At 44.0% G+C, this 23268-nt stretch overlaps 1 protein-coding gene across 1 annotated transcript in view; it reads left to right on the top strand.

Moving 5' to 3' along the window:
• LOC103202855 (sodium/potassium-transporting ATPase subunit alpha-4-like) overlaps positions 1–23268 on the top strand; it is a 69511-nt gene extending 46243 nt beyond the window's left edge. Inside the window, exons 13-22 of the mRNA XM_007947789.1 lie at positions 5566–5702; positions 6088–6238; positions 6535–6703; positions 8169–8323; positions 9344–9467; positions 10748–10893; positions 19695–19825; positions 19940–20041; positions 22866–22957; positions 23240–23268. Of these exons, the coding sequence (XP_007945980.1) occupies positions 5566–5702; positions 6088–6238; positions 6535–6703; positions 8169–8323; positions 9344–9467; positions 10748–10893; positions 19695–19825; positions 19940–20041; positions 22866–22957; positions 23240–23268 (1236 nt within the window). The remainder of the gene's footprint in view (positions 1–5565; positions 5703–6087; positions 6239–6534; positions 6704–8168; positions 8324–9343; positions 9468–10747; positions 10894–19694; positions 19826–19939; positions 20042–22865; positions 22958–23239) is intronic.

Here is a 23268-nt window from a genome sequence, read left to right on the forward strand (position 1 = left end):
TGTATGTGCAAAAGGGTTCATCTTTGTTGTCTGTACCTCCCATGTACCTCTCTATGTCTTTCTCTTCCTCAATGCCACCATATTGGCCACTCACATTTGGTTGGAGTCTTCTCTTAACTCAGACAGCTGCTGACTACTGAGACTGACAAACCCAAGGCCAACAAGTAAAATGGCACAGTCCTAAGATTATTAAGCAACACAGCAGGCCACTAATTCAAGTCCAGAAACAGTCCCAAGATCAGCAACATGGCAGACTGCTGAATGAAGATGGCTAATTGCAGGATCCTGATGTGCCAAAAAGCTCGAAGACCTTTCTCAAAGCTGCTTCTTAGATACTGAAAGCAGACCACGTCTCTAAGGCAGCTGCTCAGCTGCTCACCGCAGATTCCCCGTGGAGTGTGTACCAATCTCGTCATGGGGATAACTACACCCAGCTGCCAGCCACTCAAAACTAGGCTCCAGCCAAGTGGACACAGAACCTTAACTACCGTAGTGAGATAACTTGATATTACTCCATGGTTCTATAAGCTACCATATCATATGTGGAAGACAAGTAGAGAAGAGATTCATTTAAATTATCTGAGTCTTGAGATAAGCTACTAGAATAAGGAATGACATTTTGGGTTGTTGTGGTTAGGGGTTATCTAGTCGTCTCTGACTCATAGTGACCCTATGCACAGCAAAAAAGAACCACCACCCAGTCCTGTGCCAGCTCCAATGATCATTGCTATACTTGAGTCCATCGCCGCTGTCACCATGTCAATCCATCTCATTGAGGGCCTTCCCTTCTTTTGTCAACCCTCCACCTTACCAAGCATGACATCCTTCTCCAGAGAATGGTCCCTTCTGACCACATGACCAAAGTAGGTGAGACAAAATCTCGCCATTCTCGCCTCCAAGGAGCATTCTGGCTGTACTTCCTCCAGGACAGACCTGTTAGTTCTTCTAGCATGGTACTTTCAACATTCTTCACTAGCACCACATTGTCCAGCTCTCACATGCATATGAGGAGATTGAAAACACCATGGCTTGTGTCAGGCACATTTTACCCCTCAAGGAGACATCTTTGCTCTTCAGCACTTAAAAGAGATGCTTTATATCAGATTTGCCCAGTGCAATACATCATCTAGGAGCTCTGATAGCATAATGCTAAGGCACTTGACTGCTAACCAGAAGGCTGGTGATTCAAACCCACCAGCCACTCCTTGGAAGGAAGGTGGGGCAATCTACTTCCATAGTGATACTGCCTCAGGAACCCAAGGAGGGATCACTATGAGTCAGGTCCAACTTGATGGCACACAACAACAACAATACGTCATCTGATGTCCTGACTGCTGTTTCCGTTGGTGTTGATTATTGTTGTTAAGTGCCATCGAGTCGTTTCCGACTCATAGCGACCCCATGCACAGCAGAACGAAACACTGCCCGATCCCGCGCCAGCCACACAATCCCTGCTATACTTGATCCCATCATCGCAGCCACCATATCAATCCATCTCGTTGAAGGCCTCCCCCTCTTTCGTCGACCCTCCACCCTACCAAGCATGACATCCTTCTCCAGGGAACGGTCCCTTCTTACAACATGACCAAAACAGGTGAGACGAAGTCTGGCCATTCTTGCTTCCAAGGAGCATTCTGGCTGCACTTCCTCCAGGACAGATCTGTTAGTTCTTTTAGCAGTCCATGGGTGTTGATTATAGAACCAAGCAATGTGAAGTCTTTGACAACTTTAATCTTTTCTCTATTCATCATGATGCTGCTTATAGGTCCAGTTGTGAGGATTTTTGTTTCCTTTATATTGAGATGTAATCCATACTGCAGACTGTATTCTTCATTCTTCATCAGTAAGTGCTCCAAGTCATCCTCACTTTCAGCAAGCAAAGTTGTGTCGTCAGCATATCACAGGTTGTTAATGAGTCTTCATTTTGGGTATAGTCTCAAATTTATCTCATCTAAGAGTTTGTGGATTCTGTTAGAAGAGAAACTTTCCCAGGGGAAGAGAGTACTATTGAGCCTAAAGTAGCAAGGCCCAAACAGGAGACAGAAGGTCATTTTAGACAGGATGCCTATCAGATAGGGATATCCTCACACCTGAAGCAGAACAGAGGAGTCCCGGGGTGGTGAAAATCATTAAGCTCTCAGCTCAACCAGAAGGTTAGAGGTTTGAGTCCTTACAGAGGTGTCTGGGAAGAATGTCCTAGTGATCTACTTCCAAAAAATCAGCCATTGCAAATGCCATGAAGCACAGTTCTGCTCTGACATGGACGGGGTCGCCATAAGTTGGAATCAACTCGATGGCAACAGGTTTGGTATTTGGTTTTCAAGGTAGAGCAGGCCCCATTTAGGTACCTAAGGAGGCTGTCTCCCAGGGCTGGCCACCGTCTGGCAGCTAAAGTGGGAAACCTCAGCGATTCCAAGGCAAATTCTTGGTCTTGGCAAGTGTTGACAGGTCCCATTATAATTTCTCACCTTCTTCTAGACCCTAAACAAACAGAAACTTAGCCAATTTACTGAGGTGTTTTGAATAATCCTCATTTCCCAATAGAGTATGGTCGTAAGACATATGTATGCATGATACTATCCCTCAAGGAGAACCAGAAGTCATGGACACACAGGAGGCTGTCCCACAGGACAGACCCTTCCAGGGTCAATTCTGAAATGGTGTTAAGACTGTACAAAGATACTGAACTTTGCGAGGCCAGGTAAATGTTGCGTGGCAGCAAAGTTGTTATAAAGATATGATTGTGGAACTGCTGTTTCCCAGGTAGCCGTGTGTTCAAGCTGCTGGAATAAATATGGTTTAAAAGATTAAAATAAAATTGTCTCGTTATGTTTGCCACTAACTGAGGCTCTTAGTTGCATGAAGATACTTGGCCCTTGCTATGAAGCTGGCCTGCCCTAAGAACTGCAGCCCAATTTTGAATGCTCTCATGACAGCCTACTGTATGTAACTTCACGACACTAGAAAGTTTCTCTCAGCTGGGTCTGATGTAGAGGAAGGAGGGTACGTGGGAACAAGAGGGCAGCTTGCAATACTGTGTGGGAACATCAGAGGTGTAGCCAGCACTAAGCAGAAATGAAATTCTTTTAGTACTTGGCAAATTCCAGAAATTACTAGATGCCCTTTACCTCAAAGGGAGCCATTCTCTATAGAACTGCGCTTCTATTGTATGTACACATCTCAGTGCTCTAGGAATTTGTATCCTAGGAACTCACTCTTGGGGTGATTGACTATTTTTATTTCTCCTTCTTGGCTTGGATGTTGTACTGCCAGAAACTACTACATTGCCTTTGTTGTTAGTTAGTTCCCGTTGAGTCAATTTTGCCTCATGGTGACCCCACGTGTGCAGTGTAGAAGTGCTGCACAGGATTTTCTTGGCTGTAATCTTAATGGAAGGAGGTCACTAGGCCTTTTGTTCCACAGTACCACTGGGTGGATTCAAACCACCAACCTTTGAGTTAGCAGTTGATCACGAAACATTTGTGCCACCTAGGGACTTTTGAAAGGAGATCTGGTGGCACAATGCCTAAGGCATTTGACTGCTAATCAGAAGGTTGGTGGTTCTAACCCACCAGCTGCTCTATGGAAAGAAGACGGGGCAATCTACTTCTGTAAAGATTTACTACCTTGAAAACCCAATGGGGGTGCTATGAGTTGGAATCGACAGGCAGTCTATGGCAGTGAGTCTTATTTTGGTTTTTGGTTGTTTGTTTGTTTGTTTTTAGGGACCTTTGAAACTGTTATAGAACAGTCCATTTCAATGGTCGAACTAGGACTAGGCCCTGGTAATATAGGATGATTATACCATGCCTGTCCAACAAGTCCTGGGTCACTTTTGATGAGCTCTTGGAAAGTTTTCAGGGCACTGTCAGTCCGAAAGGCATGACTGAGGGCTCAAATAGTCTGAAATGCATCTGGAAAATAATCTATACATTTCCCTGTCAGACTCTCACCAGACACCAGGCTCTCCACAGGCCAAGCTTGGGATCCAGTGCTCCACAGCTAAAGCAGGCTCCACCAAATCAGGGGTCATGAATAGTAGCTCATAGTGGGATTTACTGAGTCTCTAGTAATCACAGCTCAGTTCATGTTTTTCTGTCTTCTGTCAATAAGTCAGGGTGCCAGTGTGGAATGATGGTGCTCATTATGCCCTAGAACTGATTTTTTGGGAACAACTCCTTCAAGGTTTATTTCCATGCTTTGGAAGCAAATAGACCAACCTTTCTAGGACCTCTGCTCCAGGAAGCAGTTGGATACTTTAGTCACAGAGAGGTTCCTTCTCACTCCCACCAGAGCTTAAAAAATTGTGTGCTTGGAGGGCATTAGGGAACCAGTAGTTCCCAGCTAGGAATTATCCATGCATTCAGTAATTATTTGTTGAGGGCTTAATATGTGCTAAAGGAGCCCTGGTGGGAAAGTGGCTGCTTAGCAAACTTGGCTGCTAACCAAAAGTCTGGTGGTTCAAGCCCACCAGCCTCTCTGCAGAAGAAAAATATGACAGTATGCTTCTGTAAAGATTTATAGCCTTGGAAATCATATGGGGCAGTTCTACTCTGTCTATGGGATCACTATGAGTCACAATCAACTCGATAGCAATGGGTACTATATGCTAGACACTATTCTAGGGCAAATTTAACCAAGAACCATAGGCATGGCCCCACCCTCCCAGAGCTCTCAGCCCAGATAATCACAATCACAACACAGAGAAATGATGAGTGTTGTTATAAGGAAAGAGCATAATGCTATGAAAGCACAGAGCACGGGCACCTAATCTTTGGGTAGGAATGGGATAGCACTAGGGCTGGTACTAGGTATTCAAAACTGGATGGGACCCCAGGGGTACAAGCAGGCAAAAGAGAAGTAGAATGAAGATCTGAATTACCAGGGCCTAGATAAAATTTTGTTAGTCAGATGGAATTTTCCAGAAGTTCTTTATTACACTTGTTTTATGTGTAGCTGTTTTTTGTCTTAGCTATTAAGGAAGTAGAATAGTTTTTGGAACAACTAAATGAAATTACGAATATAGTAATATTTGCAGACCCTGACTTATCACTGGGAAATTTAGAACCCAAATTGCCCTATGTTTCATGATCTGATGGTCTGGAGCCCCTCACAAGGGTAAGGATTTTTGGTCTGTAGCACAAGCTGGAATGCTCCCTAGAAGCAAGAATGCACAGACTTCGTCTCACTTGCTTTGGTCATGTTGTCAGAAGGGACCATTCCCTGGAGGAGGATATCATGCTTGATAAAGTGGCAGGTCAGAGAAAAAGGAGAAGGCCCTCAACGAGATGGATTGACACAGTGGTTACAATGATTGGCTCAGGTATGGCAAGGATTGTGAGGCTGGTGCAGGACTGGGCAGTATTTTGTTCATAGGGTTTGTTATGAATTGGAGCTGACTCCATGGCACCTAAAAACAACAACAGCACAAGTTCCTGGGAACGAGTGACTAAAACCTTTACTGAATGAAAGCAAGATTTCATTCATTCTTAGAGGAGAAAGCTAAAGGATCTGGGGCTTCCCTCAAGGTGGCTGTGTTCCTCTTCCCTCCTCTCCCCAACCCAGGTGATCATGGTAACAGGGGATCATCCCATTACAGCCAAGGCCATTGCCAAGGGTGTGGGCATCATCTCAGAAGGCACTGAGACAATAGAAGACATGGCTGCCCGGCTTCAGGTCCCTGTCAGCCAGATTGATCCCAGGTAAGATCCCTAAAGGACCCAGATTTGACATTTTTGTTTCTGTCCTTCACCTGCTCCCTCCAGGTCCTGTCTTACTAAAGCTCCTGGTGGTTCCTTCAGTGGACAGGATGTGCAGGGTTGACATATTACAAAGTAAAACATATTGGGAAAATGACCAAGTTTTCAGAGGAAGTGGTACAGAGAAGGAGGTAGAGAAAAGGGAGGAATAGTTAGGAAAGGGGGGTAGGGCTGGAGTTTGTTAATCTCAGTGTATGGTTGGGGACAACCGAGGAGATGGAGTTGAAATGAGAAACAACAAGGAAGGTATAGTAAAAACTGGTTAGAGGGAACCAGGCCCTCTAATGAATTCTCAACCCTCAGAACTAGACTTCTGAAATTCCCTCAGGGATGTCAAAGCCATTGTGGTGCATGGCTCAGAACTAAAGAACATGTCATCAGAGCAGCTCGACGATGTCCTCAAGAGCCACACAGAGATTGTATTTGCCCGGACCTCTCCTCAGCAAAAGCTCATCATTGTGGAGGGATGTCAGAGGCAGGTAAGGGTATGAAGGACCCCTTGGAGTCTGGCAGAAATCCTGTGGCAGCCCTACACCAAGAAGAAGAACATGTGAACTAGGCTAGAAGAGATGACCCAAGAGAGTATATGAGGTGGGAAGGGGGGCTCCCTGAGACTTTTACTATCTCAGGATGAACAGGAGAAGGAGGGGTCCAACTCCTAGATTAAGCATGATTATATCAAGAAACAATGGGTGCTGAAACCAAACTGACCTGTGGATCTGGTCCCAATTTGGCATGCTAATTATTTCACTCCTTCTCTCTGGGCTCTCTCCAGGGTGCCATTGTGGCAGTGACAGGTGATGGAGTGAACGACTCCCCCGCACTAAAAAAGGCTGACATTGGCATCGCCATGGGCATCACTGGCTCTGATGTCTCTAAGCAGGCAGCCGACATGATCCTGCTGGATGACAACTTTGCCTCCATTGTCACGGGCGTGGAGGAGGGTGAGAAAGCAGGGTGTCCAAGATTGGGATTTGGCCCTTAGACTCTGATAGGAGTTGGTCTACATCATTCTCATTCCTTTTGCCCCTTGTCCAACCTCCATGATCCTGACTGAGAAAAGCCACCATAAGATAAAATTTTGCAAATTAGATTCAGCTGGTACTTAGAACATCATTATCTGGAGCTCCTTTTCATGATACCTGAGGAGAGTCTATGATGTACTAAGGGGATTGGAACTTCAGAATAGCACATTCTTTCTCCTCTCACTGAGATGCAAGTGGGTCTACAGCAAGTTCAAAGATGTGGCCATACTCTTTGGACTACTCTACATCTTCCTGTTGTTGTTGTTGTTGTTATGTGCCGTCGAGTCGGCCCCGACTCATAGCGACCCCTCCTTGGGTTTCCGAGGCAGTATCACTACGGAAATAGGATTGCCCAAACTTCCTTCCGAGGAGTGGCTGGTGGGTTTGAACTGCCAGCGTCTGGTTAGCAGGCAAGTGTCTTAGCCACTATGCTACCAGAGCCTAGTAATCCTCAAAAAGCCCCTAAGAAGCTGTTGTCTGAATGATGATGACACAACAAGATCAGGATCAGCTGGAGCCTGACCCATGAATGCCCTCTTTCTCTGACAATTCTGAAGGGAATGCCCAATGGTGAGCAGGAGAACCCCAGCATTCTCCATCCCAGGCTCCCTGCCTTCTGCTTGGAGCTATCTTATTAAAAAGTGTGATGAGCCACATGACAATAATCATTACCATTGTATTGAGACAAACTATGATTCTGACACTTTGCTAAGCTTTTTATATGCATTTAATTTGATAAATTATTTTGAGCCCCAACTCTGTGCCAAGCACTGTTCTAGATACTGGGGATACTCAGTGGAGAAAGACAGACATAAATGCCTGCCCTCATGGGACTTAACTTCTAGCAGAGAGAGACAGACAATAAAATAAGTAAATTGCATAGTGTGTTAAAGAAGTTAAGTGCTATGGACAAATAAAATAAAATAAAGCAGGGAATGCAGGGAGGGATTCCAATTTTTGGAAATATATTCAGGGGAGGACAAAAAATGAGATTCAAACCCACATCTGTTCCAAGCCCACGTTCTTTCCACTTCTACCTTATGCTTCTAAAGCTTTTATACTTGCATTCTCAGACATCTCCAAGTGTTAACCAGGCCCAACCCTGCCTAATTGTCAGAGATCAGATGACATGACATTAGCCATTCAACATGACATGACATGTTGAATCCAAGAACAAAGACTACACAAGACATGGCATGTTAATAAACCATGGTTCTAGTTAATAATCCCATCATTGAAGAATAAAACTGCACAGGTTGAGATCTAGGAACTCCACACCCTTTCATAGACCATGACACTGCTTCATAGTGGTCTGTCCAGCAGCTGGTTTGTGGGAAGTGTATCCTCACTGGGCTCCTCACAGAAAGTTGGCCATCTTTCCCAGGCCGCCTCATCTTTGACAACCTGAAGAAATCCATCGCATACACTCTGACCAGCAACATCCCCGAGATCACCCCCTTCCTGCTCTTCATCGTCCTCGGTATACCACTGCCTCTGGGAACGATAACCATTCTCTGCATCGACCTGGGCACTGACATGGTGAGCACCAAAGCCGAAGCCTGATCCATGGACCTCCTGTGAGACAGACTGAGGAATAGGAGAAATTTGTGTCAAGGGAAAGTGGCAGAACTCAAGTTATCATTATTATTTTTTTCATTGAATGGTGGTAAAATATAGAAGGGTAATGGTGAAATAACATGATGAACTCTACATCTTCCTGTTGTTGTTGTTGTTGTTATGTGTGTTTTATTATATATATATATATAATAAAATTTGCCATTTTAACTATTTTTGAGTATATGATTCAATGGCATTAAGTACATTTACAATGTTGTGCAATCTTCATTATTGAATTACTTTTTAAAAATATAATTTATTTTTTGTTGTTGTTAATAATATACACAACAGAATATACATCAATTGAATGATTTCTACATGTACAATTCAGTGACATTGATTACATTCTATGAGTTGTGCAACGATTCTCACTCCTCCTTCTCCATTAAAATAAACTCACTGCCCCCAAAGTTTCCTATCTAATCTTTCAAGTTGCTATTGTTGGTTGATCCCATATAGCTAGATCTTCAAAGAGCTTAGGCTCAAAACAGACATTTTTCCCTAGTTAGGCTAACCTACTGTTTGGTTTTGAGAAGACTTCAGGGCATATTTTTGGTTTAAGGTTGAAAGGTTATCTCAGGGTAATAGTTTCAGGAGTTCATCCACCCTCTGTGGCTCGGGATATCTGGACTCCATGAGAATCTGAAATTGAGTTCTCCATTTTTTTCCCCTTTGGATCAGGATTCTTCTATAGAATCTTTGATCAAAACATTCAGTAATGGTTACCAAGCACCATCCAGTTCTTCCGGTCTCACGACAAAGGAGACAGTTGTTCATGGAGGCAATTAGCCTCACATTCTTTTTCCTCCTCCTATTCCTGACTCCTTCTCCCTCTGTTGCTCCAGGTGAATAGAGACAAATTGTTGTACCTTGGATGATCGAGTTACTTTTGAGTTCTGTTATGAACATTGTGCCTCATTACTCCCACCCTCCATCCTCCAGGTCCCTGCTATCTCCTTGGCTTATGAGACAGCTGAAAGTGACATCATGAAGAGAGCTCCACGGAATGCAAAGACTGACAAGCTGGTGAACCACCGTCTCATCAGCATGGCCTACGGACAGATTGGTGCGGCCTGAGGGAAGGGAGGTGGAGGGATCGGGGATGATGGCTGAGCCAGTGGCTGCCTCTGCCTGGGCATTTGAGCCATCTTGGTTTAAAAGTCAGGGAGATATTTTCTTCAAGAACAACAAACTGTGTTAGCCCCTGGGAAAACAACCATTGATCTCTGCTTGGTCTCGGGCTTAAAGTCCAGTCAGGAAGGAATAAACATACCTAAAATGATAGCATCTTTCCAAGTACCAAATAACAAGTATAGACATAGCATGCTACAGGATTGCAAGCCTGCCAATTATGAGGAGAATCAGGCCTTGTGGAAAAGACAGGACTTAAGCTGGGTGTTGGAGAATAGAGCTGAGACTAATAGATATATGATGAGGTGGGCAATCTGGGGAAGAGGGGGAATGCACATGACATGTTTGGAGGAGAGTGAGTAAACCAATTTGATGAAGCCTTCAGTCTTGATAGAGTGGGGAAAATAAGGGTGTAGACAAGCCTTGTTTATATTGGGGGAAGCCTTAAAAGATGTTTAACTGTCATTAGAAGTCTTTGTTCTTGAGTTTTCAGGTGCAATAGGATGCTTCAAGGAGTAGGGTGAGGGCAGTGATGGACAAGGAACAGACTGGAGTTGGGGGGGGGTCATCCCAATAGCTAGGGGGAGAAAACACATGGAAAAAGCACATATTTAAGCATAAGACTTAAGTGTGAATCCCAATTTCCCCACTTACTACCCGTATGACTCTAGATAATAACTGAATCCTTTTTGCGCTTCAGTTTTCCCAGTTATGAAATGTAGATAATAGCCGAGTGATTATCAGTGCCCACAAGGCACCTTCACAGTGCACAGCACTATAGTTAATAGGCAATAATTAATGTCAGCCATCACCACTGTTTTACCATGGGGCACAGAGGTCTGGCCTAGGAGAGAGGCAAGGGATGGATGGAAAACATGAGGAGAGGACAGGATTTGATGAGTATCTCTGAATGTCAGAGGAAATGGGGACAGATGAGTCAACATTCACTCAAAGGGAAGAAAGGATAGATTGCCTTTAAGGTCTTTTCCAGTTTTAAGATTATATGATTCAAAGATAACGTTGAGTTAGAACTTAGAAACAAACATCAGGGCTGGGAGGCAGTTACAGAAATGATGGGGTCAGATCTTTGATGGTGAGAATCTTCAGCATGGCTCATGAGACACAGGCCAACCCATCTGGAAGTGAGTCCCAGCCCTCCCTCTGCCTTTTAGGATCCTTCTCTGAAGGATCCTTCCCGTCACCCATCATTAACAGGCATGATCCAGGCTCTGGCAGGATTCTTCACCTACTTTGTGGTCCTGGCTGAAAATGGTTTTAAGCCTTTGGATCTGCTTGGCATCCGCCTGAACTGGGAGGATCAATATTTGAACGACCTGGAGGACAGTTACGGACAGCAGTGGGTAAGCAGAAAGGATAGGGTTGTAGACAGATAGTGATCAATAAGAATAAGGAAGTGACAGGTAAGAGTGGGCTTAGCAAATTGTTAAAGAATAATGGGAGAAAGAAGACACTAGGCAGCCAGAATTGAAATCTCATCTATATTAGCACTTAACATTTGGCCTCAGTCTCCAATCATATCAGCAAATAGAGTCTCCTCTTAGTTTACAATGACTTCATTTGCTTTCACTCCTACTACCTGTTATCTGTCCTTACCCTCCTGGATCTTTCAGCTCCATGGGACTTGGAGGTCTTCTTTGTCTTCTGAACCTTTCTGGGCTGATTTCTAGTCTTCCATGTTCTGACCATGGATTGCCCCTGGTATGAGTGCTGTATATCCTCTCTTCTGTTCATCTCCTTTCCTCCATGAAAGTTCAAGTAACAGGACTTCAGATGTGTGCAGAGCAAAACTGTGCTCCACAGGGTTTTCAAGGCTGTGACTTATCATAAGCTGACCACCAGGCCTTTCTTCCAAGGCATCTCTGGGCAGGTTTGAACCACCAACCTTAAGTTTAGCAGTCAAGTGCTTAACCAATTGCACCACCCATGAATTCCTCAAATCTGAAGTCTATTTCCTTTGGTTATCCTTCATTATCATTCAAAACCTTTTAAAACCTAAAGGATGCCTCTCTGTAGTAGTCTTTCCTAACATACAAGATAAATGAGGCCCAAACTAAAGCCCTCCGCTAATGATATGTTCAGGAATTTTAGTAAATTATTTTTATATCTATGAACTCTCCTGTCTCAATTTCTTAAGACAGTGGAAACTGTGCCACGAATTATTGCTAGAATTATAGTATCATAGAGGACACATAGTTCATTATCACTATTGTATAAAGGAAGAAACTGAGTCCAGAAAAAGTTAATGACTTGCTCAAAGTCCCACAGTGAATCTTTAAAAGAGCCAGACTAGGATTCAGCACTTAGGGTCTTACAACTACAGGGTTTTGTCCGTAGCAAGCAGATGTTAGGCAGTTTCATGCATGTAGGCTCTAAGTAGCTTATTTGGGGCTATTGTTAAAACAATTTAATGTGTACAAATTTGAGTTTGGCACCAGTGGGGTTTTTCTGGCTAACAAACCTTAGCATGCTATGAAGAAGAATAAAACTGGGGCCAATAACCGAGGCCATCTTTGACTTATTTATGTTGTTGTTGTTAGTTACTGTTGACTTGATTCTGATGCATGGTGATCCCATGTGTTACAGAGTGGAACTGCTTCTTAGGGTTTTCTTGCCTATAATCTTTATGTAAGCAGATTGTCAGGCCTTTCTGCCATGGTACCACTGTGTGGGTTTGAACTGCCAACCTTTAGATTAGTAGTTGAGTCCAAACTGTTTACACCACCCAGGGACCTTGGCTCATTTTTGTAACAGTGCTTTCAGATAGTGCAATTAGAGGAATGCCTCTAAACCCACCAGCCACTTCTCAGAAGGAAGACTGGGCAATCCACTTCCATAGAGAGTCCACCTCAGAAACCCAAGGAGGGGTCACTATGAGTCACAATCAACTCCACGGCAGTGAGTTCTCTGATGAGATGAGGGGGCTAGCTATGTGGACTTCTGGAGAATGTTCCAGGCAGGGGGAAGAGCAAATGGTCAGGCCCTAGTCTGGGAATTTGTTTGGTGTGTTTAAAGACCAAGACCAGTAGTATGACTGAGCATGCTTAGCAAGCAGGAGTGTGTCAGGAGATGCCAGAGAAGTAATGAGGCATGGGGAGAGGTGACACTAGATAGTGTAGGGCTCTGTAGGACATGGAGAGTCCCTGAGCAGTCAAATAGTTAAAGCTGTTTAAGGGCTGCCAATTCGAGCTTGCCCAGGGGCACCTCAGGAGAAAGGCCTGGTGACCCACTTCCACTGGAAACTCCATGGAGCACAGTTCTACTCTGACACGTATGGGATCACCACAAGTCAACTCAATGGCAACTGGGTTGGTGTTTTGTGTTTTCTTTAGGCCAAGGAGAGGACTCTCAATTTTATTCTAGATGAGATGAGAAGTCAACACAGGGGTTTAAATAGAGTAAGTGACATGATCTGACATAGATTTTAAAAGGCTCACTATGGCTGCTGAGGACAAGAGTGGAAGCAAGGAGACAAGGCAGGAGACTGTTGCAATAGTCCAGGTGAGAGACAATAGTGTTTGGGGCCAAGCTAGTACTGATGGGGCTGCAGAGAGTAAAGCAGTCAAATTCAGGATCTATTTTGAAAGTAGAGACAAAAGGATTTGCTGATGAATCAAGTGGTCAATGTGAGAAAGAAGAGTTGACTTTACTTCCTCCTAAGGAATTCCTCAGAAAGAAGATTGGGCGATCTACTTCCGTAATGATACTGCCTCAGAAACCCAAGGAGGGGTCACTATGAGTCGTATCAGACCTGATGGCAGTGAATTTGGTTTTGTGGTTAAATAATTCCTGACTCCATCTCTGCTCACCAATCACACCTCCTCACCTGGCTCAGGCCTTCTGCACTTCTCACCTAGATTCACCCTTCCAGTCTTCCCTGCCCCCAGGCCGTCTTCCACACAACTGCCAGGGTGCTCTTTCTAATAGGAAACCTGATCAAGCCTCCCACTCATTGCACATTTACAGGAGTTCCCTATAGTTTAACATGCAAGACTTTGTACAATCTGCCCCTGTAGCCTTGTCTCTCCCTCCCCCATACTGTGTGTTTGCTCTACCCACTGACATGATAAGACATATTTTCAAAAGATCACTGTGACAGCTGCCTTAAGAATAGACAAGAGGGAGGCAAGGATGGAAGCAGGGAAACCAGTTAAGAGACTATTGCTATTATGCAGACAAGATACTGTGGTGGTTTGGACCACGACAGGAGTCATTTAGGTGGTGAGCAATGATTGGAACCTGGAAATATTTTGAATGTGTAACAGGAGAATTTGCTGATGTTTTGGATATGTTGTTGTTGTTGTTGTTATGGCTGTCAAGTCAGACCCTACTCATAGCGACCCCTCATTGGGTTTCTGAGGCAGTATCACTACAGAGGTAGATTGCCCCATCTTCCTTCTGAGGAGTGGCTGGTGGGTTTGAACTGCCAGCCTTCTGGTTAGTAAAGTACCTTAGGCACTACGCTACCAGAGCTCCCAATATATATTGTTGTTGTTGTTGTTGTGTGCCATCGAGTCGTTCCTGACTCATAACGACCCCTCCTTGGGTTTCGGAGGCAGTATCACTACGGAAGTAGATTGCCCAACCTTCCTTCTGAGGAGTGGCGGGTGGGTTTGAACCGCCAGCCTTCTGGTTAGCAGTTAAGTGCCTTAGCCACTATGCTACCAGAGCTCCCAATATATATAGGATGAGAAAAAGAAGAGCATTAGGCTAACCCGAAGGTTTTGTGCCCAAGCATCTAGAAAAATGCATTTGCCATTTACTTAAATGAGGAAGAGCAGGTTAGGGGAAAAAATTAAGAATAGAGTTTGGGACATGTTAAGTGTGAAATGCCTATTGAACATCCAAAAGGAGATGTTGAGAGGCAGTTGGCTATATGAGTCTGCATTTTTGAGAAGAGGCCTAGGTCAGAGATATAAAATTGGGAGTTGCAGTGAATTGCTTGATGTGGCCCTTCTAGCCATTGTCCTCCATTCTGTGGTGTTTTGTAAATCCCATTATCCATGCCTATTTGGGGGGTGGTGTGGTAGTTAAGGTCAGGTATCAACTTGGCTGGGCAGCTGGTAGTATCATTCCCTATAATGACTGGCAATCGACTCTGTGATGGGATTTAGGTTAATTCTGTTGGGGCAACACAGGTGGAATGTATCTTGACTCCTCCCTTGCTGGAGGGTATAATTCAAATCACCACCCTTAGCTTCCCTGGGGGTATACCTACGAATCTCCTGGGAAGATTCGCTCTCCCCTTACTCTGGCTTTGTGTCTTGGATCATCATCATCTCACCCCTGGATTTGAGACAGCAGCTGTCATCTGATCTGCTGATTGAGGTTCATCAAACCCCAAGAGTTGAGAGGATCCACCAGACCTACTCACGGACCCGGGACTCGCCAGCCAGCCAGCCTCCACCACTACTACGTGAGACGAACCCTTGGTTGTCTGTGAGTTCTGTGAGGCGTTACAGCGAAATACAGAACCCTAAGACTGGGGAAATTACTGGGAGGAGGAGGAGGAGGAGTTAATGTCTGAAATGATAGAGTGGCATAGTAGTTTAGACATTTGGGACATCTTTAACCTCCGCCTCATGGGGACCGGCCTTGTGCTGATCTTTCTAAGAGAAATTGTTCACAAGCACGAGTCCTTGGCATTCAGATGGTATTTAAAGCCATGAGGCTGGATGCCATCAGGGAAATGAGTGTTCCTAGAGAGGACGAGACGACCAAGGACTGAACCTTGGAGCACTCCAACATTTAGATATCAGGGAGAAAAACAAACAAAGGAGCTTGAGAAGGCTGGTAGAGAAAAATCCGGGAAAGTATGGAGTCCTGAAGGCAAGTGAAGAATACACATCAAGGTGGAGGGACTGATCGACTATGTAAAGTACTGTTGATTGGGACAATAATGTGAACTTTGAGAACTGACCATTGGATCAAGCAACCAGAACTTGTTCTTAATAAGAACAGTTTCATGGCATGATAAAGGCAAAAGCCTGACTGAAAATAGGAGAGAAATTAAAGATAGTAAAAATAGACTACATATGTTTTGGTTACTTTGTGCCTCTATAACAGAAATATACCACAAATGGGATGCCTTTAACAAAGAGGGATTTATTCTCTTATAGTTTGTTGTTGTTGTGTTGTTATGTGCCGTCGAGTCGGCCCCGACTCATAGCGACCCCTCCTTGGGTTTCCGAGGCAGTATCACTACGGAAGTAGGATTGTCCAACCTTCCTTCCAAGGAGTGGCTGGTGGGTTTGAACCGCCAGCCTTCTGGTTAGCAGTCAAGTGCCTTAGCCACTATGCTACCAGAGCTCCCTCTTATAGTTTAGGAGGCTAGAAGTCTGAGTTCAAAGTGCCAGCTCTAGGGGCTGGGTGAAAATCCCTTGACTTTGGGCTTCAGCTCTGCCTCTTGCTCCCAGCCCACTGGAGCTAGAGGTGTCTCTCCACTCAGGCAGCTTCTGGCTGCTGAGGCTGACAAGCCCAAGGTCAACAAATAACATGGCACAGTCCAGATAGTATTAAATAACATGGCAGACTACTAATTCAAGTCCAGAGACAGTCCCAAGATCAGCAGACAACATGGCAGGCTGCTAAATGAAGACTTGGCTACATGCAGGATTCAAGCATGTCAAAAGCTGGAGACCTTCCTCAAAGCTGTTTCTTATATACTGGAAGCAGCTCATATCCCTAAGGCATCTACTCAGCTGCTTCAGTAGATTCCACCATGGAGCTGATTACCAATCTCACCACAGGGAATAACTATACCCAGCTGCCCAGTCACTCAAAACCAGGCCCAGCCAGGTTGAAACAACCTTAACTGCCACATTTTATTAAGCTGTTGTTAGCTGCCCTCAAGTCAACACCTGCCTTGCATCTACAACAAACTATTGTGATCCATAGTGTTTTCACTGGCTGATCTTTGGAAGTGGGTCACCATGTCTTTTTTCCTAGTCTGTCTTAGTCTGGAAGTTCTGCTGAAACCAGCTGAACATCACAGCAACATGCAAGTCTCCACTGGCAGATGGGTGTTGGCTGAGCATAAGGTGCATTGGCCAGAATCAAACCTAAGTCTCCCATATGGAAGTTAAGATTCTACCACTGAACCACCACTGCCCCGTCCCCTTTCTTAACTGTAAAGAGGGGCAGAGAAATGAGTCATAGCTGATGGTAATGTGTGTGATGAGAACTATCCAACAGAGAGGAGAAGAAATGGTGCAATAGAGAGAAAAGATAATTATTGTCAATGTCCTAGGATAGGTGAGATAGATTGGGATCTCATGGACAAGCAGAGAAACAAGGGCCATGAACCCACAGTAACAAAACAGCAGTTTAGGACGCAGATACAGGTGGGGAGGTCGGCATGATGGGAGGGATTGTGAGCATTCTCTTGTTATTGCTTCTATTTTCTCAGTGAAATAGGATGCAATTTTATCAGTTGTAAATGAGAACAGAGAAGATTTGAGGCAGGAAGAGATGTGGCAGAATGGGAGAGTGAATGGACAGGAAATGTAATATAAATCCTAGGCAGCACTGAGGACTTCACTTAAAGTGAATGGTCATGAATTTAAAGAAGTCTAGTCCACATGGCTGTGTGTTTTCTCCAGCCACATTTGGCTCCTGGGTGGTAGTGCAGAGTCAGTAGATGGATGTAATTAACCAAATCCAGACAGAGGCTAGGGAGTGGAAGGTGTATGTAAAAGAATTATTAGATACAACACACTGCCTTTGAGTTGGATCCAACTCATAGTGACCCCTCCTTGGGTTTCTGAGGTGGTATCTCTACGGAAGTACATTGCCCAACCTTCCTTCCAAGGAGTGGCTGGTGGGTTTGAACCTTTAGGCTTGTGGTTAGCAGTCAAATGCCTTAGGCACTATACCACCAGAGCTCCCATTAGATATATGGGCCATGATATTTCAGTTAGGTAAGGAAGGAAGTGAGGCCACAAAGAGGTTAAGGGACTGGAGAAAAGTGGTAGAATGAATAGATTGTAGGTCCAAGTAGAGTCCCAGAAGTGTGGGAGTTGAGATACTTAGGGAGCGGGATGGAAGGAAGATGCTGGTTAGTGACAGAGAGATGCTTGAGATTTGGGAGGAATTGTAGTTATTGGGAAAGACAAGATCTAGAGTTTAACCATGGGAGGGAGCCGGGTGGGAAGTGGAGGACATTGGAGAAGAAGGAAATCAATAAACTGTGAGACCAGGGCATTGGAAAGAGCGTCAACACAAGTATTTAAATCTCCAAAAACTATGACAGTAGTGTTGGTGTGACTGTGAGTCAGGAGCTAAACTCTTCAAGAAATGAGAGGCAGTGGGCCAAGGAATGGTGGAAGACTGCAATAAAGGAGGATGATGGCAGGATTCACTGAGGCGGACAAACATCTACACTGGATACGTGGCTCATTAGTTTTTAGCTTTTGTGTTCTAGTCATTTAAGGCTCTATATTTTGCTCCAAGTACAACTTTAACTGCATCACGTGAGGTTTTATATGTAGTATCTCATTATTGTTCAGTCCAACATATTTTCCAATATTCTTATTTGATCTATGAGTTATTTATAAGCATTTTTATTATTATTATTTTTTTTTTTCTTCAGACAAATTTAGATGAATCTCTCTTCTGTGTTCCCATAGACCTCTGTGATCTCCCCTTTATAGCTGATCTACTGGAGTCCCTGCGTGATCCACATGATTAATGCATGTGCTGCTGACTGAAAGGTCGATGGTTCAAGTCTACCAAGAGGTTCTTTGAAAAAAAGGCCTGATGAGCTACTTCTGAAAAATCAGCCACTGAAAACCCTAAGCAGCACAGTTCTAGTCTGACACACATGGGGTCACCACAAGTCAGAGCTGACTTGATAGCAACTATTTTTTTTGGAGTCCTTGGGTAGCAAAAATTGTTAAGTATTTGGCTAGGTTAGTGGTTCAAAACCACACAGAGGCACCTCAGAAGAAAGGCCTAGCTGTCTATTTCCAAAAAATCACATTGAAACCCTTACAGAGTAACCTTACACCAAAAATATCCTCTGAAGTCTTCTTCAAACCAAACAATGGTTTAGCTTAACTAGTAAAGAATGTCTGTTTTGATCATTCTGCTCTTTCGAGATCTGTCTATATGGGATCCAGTTGACAACAGCAACTGGAAATATTAGAGAGGAACCACAGAGGCCAGTGAGTGTATGTTAAAGGGAAGGAACAGCTCAGAAAAGGAGGGTGGGAAGGCTGCACAACTCAAAGAATGTAATCAATATCACTGGCATGTGCATGCAGAAACTCGAACTGGTATATAGTTTTTGCTGTGTATATTGTCAAAAACAAAATAAATAAATTTTTCAAAAAATTTAAAAAGTGAAAGAAAGAAAACCCTATGGAGCCTACATGGAGTCGCCAGGACTTGATGGCAGCTGGTTTGTTTTTGGGTTTGTTGTACTAACACAGCATCTTTATCTTCTCCACTAGACTTGAAGTTCTGTGTGTATAAAATATGAATGAATGAATGACAGTCTCCTGCTACCATCCCTTTTTGGAATTCCTTTTCCCTCTAGCCCGACCTTTGTTTCTGACTTAGTTCCTCTGACTCCACCATGCCCTGTAATCCCACCTTCTCGAATACCATCCTTCTTATTAATTTAGTAAATATTTGTTGAGCACATTCACTGAACTAAGCATGGAAAGATACGGCGATAAATAAGGCAAGATTCTTGTCCTTGAGGGAGCTCTGTTTCCCAGTAGTTAAAGCATTTGGCTGCTAACTAAAAGGTGGGTTCAAATTCACCAGCTGCTCCACAGGAGAGCTATGGCAGTCTGCTTCTATAAAGATTTACAGCCTTGGAAACCTTATGGGGTAGTTCTACTCTGTCCTAAAGGGTCACTGTGAGTCAGAATCAACTTGATGGCAGTGGGCTTGGTTTGGGTTTTGGTCTTACCCTTGAGGAGCTCCTAGTCAAGTCAAGAAAACATACAAACCAATCATAATACAACATGAAAAGTGCTCAAACAGAGAGATGTATGGAGTGCCTTGGGAGGCTAAAGAGAGAGGACATAACTCAGCCTTGGAGTTCCTGGGAGATGTGAGAGGGAGGAAGTGTTTGGGGTGTATCTAAAGCCACTATCCTTCTGAGACTCTCTCTCTCTGCCTGCCTTTCCCCAAGACTTATGAGCAGCGGAAGGTGGTGGAGTTCACTTGCCACACGGCCTTCTTTGTCAGCATTGTGATTGTACAGTGTGCTGACCTCATCATCTGCAAGACCCGCCGCAACTCAGTCTTCCAGCAGGGCATGAAGTGAGTGCCTCACCAACAGCCCCAACACTCTCCCCGACCTGGACACAGGCATATGCAATTGTTCCCTATCTCTGCCTCCCTGTCTCCAACACACCCATGAATGTTTCTTCCCAGAAACAAGATCCTAATATTTGGGATTATGGAGGAGACATCCCTGGCTGCTACTCTATCTTACACTCCAGGCACGGACATGGCCCTGCGAATGTACCCTCTCAAGTGAGTAAGAGGAAAGCTGCCTATATGGGAATCTCAGGGCACAAGAAGAGGATGAGGGGAGAAAGCATGTGTTTGAACAAGATAGTCATAGATGCCTGGGAAAATGGGGTTACCCTCAGTGGGGAAGGAGAAAGTCATCTGTGCTGTGTTAAATAGATCTTATTTAGGGAGTTATTGGAGACCGTGACAAGGAATCAAAGCCCATAGTGAAAACCTATGGTGATTTTAGATATACCCCCAAAGACATACCAGTGTTTAACAGAGTGGTATCTTTTATGATGGTGTTTAGTGTGATTGTCCAAACATATATTGCTTGCAGCTGAAGTAAGTATAAAAATAACTTAATCTATGCATGGATAATTCTGCTGTACTTATGCAAATATGTTTTACTATGTATATATGTGAGTGGGCATATTGGAACTCTTCAAGGTCTGGCACTTTGTCTTATTCAATTCAAAGATTTTTGCCTTTTTTTTTCCCCAATATTAGTATATGCTTGTTTTGAAAAACTTCTACTTAAAAATTTACAGAGGAAAGCAAAACTTTCTCTTCACCCCCACCCCCAATACCTCCACCCTGCACAGGTCTCCTCTGTTATGATTTCCTGTGTGTTCTTCCAAGTCATTAGCTGTGTATTTGCAGACAACATTCACTTCCACATCCCTTGTAGTGTTTTCCACACACTGTAGATGCTCATAATGTTTGATAAGAGATATTTGGCCTGACTTTAGATGCAGACAATCCTAGGTTTGAATCTTAACTCTACTGTGTATTAGACAAAAGCATCACCATCCTGTGTCTCAGCTTCAATGGCAGAAGTCTCAATAATACAATGGCAGATTGTAGTAAGAATCAGATATTAGAAAATGTGTGTAATACATCAAGCACAATGCCTGGGTCATGGTGGACACCTTGTTACTAGCAGCTTTATTGTTGTTATGGTTAATATGAATACAATGGAACATTCTCTCTGCTCCTAAAAGTACTTTGTGTGTACCTCAACCATAAAACTTAGCACCTAATAAATGTAGATTATTGGTTTTATGTGTTTATTTACCCTCTTTTCCCTGACCTTTTTAAGCTCCTTGAGATCAAAGACCATCACATAATCATTTTCATTTCCTCAGGACCTAGTACAGACACAGGGTGGACATAGGATTGCTGTTGAATGAATAGGTGATTGTATGCAAGTTTTTATATTTGTTGGGGGAGTCTGTGTGTCTGTGTGTATAGAGTAAACATCCTCTAGGCTCATTCAGTCCAAAAGGTAACCACTATCCTTATTTGGGGGGAGCTCTGGTGGAGTAGTGCCTAAGGCATTTGACTGCTAACCAGAAGGCTAGTGGTTCAAACCCACCAGCCACTCCTCGGAAGGAAGGTTGGGCAATCTACTTCTGTAGTGATACCACCTCGGAAACCCCAGGAGGGGTCACTATGAGTCGGATCTGACTCGATGGCAGCAAGTTTGGTTTTTTGGTATCCTTATGTGTCTGTTAAGCACTTAAAATATGACTAGTGCAGTTGAGGAATGGAATTTGTCATCATTTTATCTAATTTTAATTAAATTTAGAAACTAAAGCAATATAAAATATGTTTCTATTAAACACAACTTTATTGTTCTAATTGGACTGCACTTCCATTTAACTGTTGAAAATTTAGTATATGAATTGAGATGCACCACCAGTGTCAGTACTCACCGGATTTCAAAGAAAAAGACTGTAAAATAATCACATTAATAATGTTTATATTGATTACATGTTGAAATGATAATATTTTGGGTAAACTGGGTTAAGCCAAATATATTATTAAAATTAAATTTCCCTTTTTTTCTTACTTATTTTAATGTGGCTACTGGAAAATTTTAAATTTCATATGTGGCTTGCATTATATTTCTATTGGATTAGCACTGATCTAGGCCATCTCTTCTGTCATCCAAGGGAACAAATCCATCTTCCTGGTCTCAAATTATAGAGGAGATCCAGAAAGAAAAAAATGTTTGCCATCTTTGCTTAGGGGAAAAGTGCACATATCCCCTAGAGAAATATCCCCACACTAGATATCTGGAGAATATCTCGGATAGTCCCATCCAACTTAAACAAAAGGGAGCTCTGGTAGCATAGTGCCTAAGGCACTTGACTGCTAATCAGAAGGCTGGTGGTTCAAACCCACCAGCCACTCCTCAGAAGGAAGATGGGGCAATCTACTTCTGTAGTGATACTGCCTCGGAAACCCAAGGAGGGGTCGCTATGAGTCGGGTCTGACTCGACATCACATAACAACAACAACAACACTTGAACAATGCCCTCTTTGTGGCTGCGAGGCCCAGGGTACCCAAAGCAAAGGAAGTCTCCCTCAACAACTCAACAAAAGTTGGTAGATAACTCCGTGAACATGGCAAGCACCTCTAATATGACATTTATCCTATTGTAGTGTCGTTGGCTTTTTCTCCCAGTAGCTGTGATGTTTCAGGAGCAGATTATCAAGGCTTTCTTCTGAGGTACCTCTGGGTAGATTTGACCCACCATCCTTTCAATTAGCAGCCAAGTGCTTAACCATGTGTGCCACCCAGGACTCCTTGTCAATGGCTTTTTGTTTCTGTCTTGTGCCTCTCCTCTTCCTCCAATCCAATCTTCACTCCTCAGGCTCGATGATAGGAATCAACTGGATGGTACTCATCTCTTTGTCCCAATGCCCAGCACAGTCTCTGGCACATAAAGGACACATCATGAATAAAACCCTGAGTTTAAAACCCTGTGCACTGTTCTGTGCATCTTCTCTGGTCCACATACTTCCTGCCACACTGACCAACTCTTGCTCTCTACAGGGCAACCTGGTGGGTCTGTGCCATGCCCTACAGCCTTCTTATCTTCATGTATGATGAAATCAGAAAATTCAATATCCGACGAAGGCCTGGCGGTGAGGCAGCCCTGTGCCCTGCTCTGACTGATAGGCCTCCAAACCCCTAACTAGCTCTCCCATCACACCTGTTTCTTCCAGACCCACTGCCTTTCTCCTCACCTCCCCACCTCACTGCCTGTTCTTCATTGTGCCCAGACCCCAGCCTTATTCCTGCCTCCACTGCCCCATTCCTTCCAGTCCTCAGTGCCCTGTGTCCCAGACACTCAGGCCTTGCTTTCCCTTGTGCCAATCTCCCCCATCACCTTCTCCCAGTTCATTCTGGTTTCTTCTCACCCACAGGCTGGCTGGAGCAAGAGACCTACTACTGA

Source organism: Orycteropus afer, unplaced genomic scaffold, assembly GCF_000298275.1.
Source record: "Orycteropus afer afer isolate SDZICR_OR568_19922 unplaced genomic scaffold, OryAfe1.0 scaffold00193, whole genome shotgun sequence".
Lineage (NCBI taxonomy): Eukaryota > Metazoa > Chordata > Mammalia > Tubulidentata > Orycteropodidae > Orycteropus > Orycteropus afer.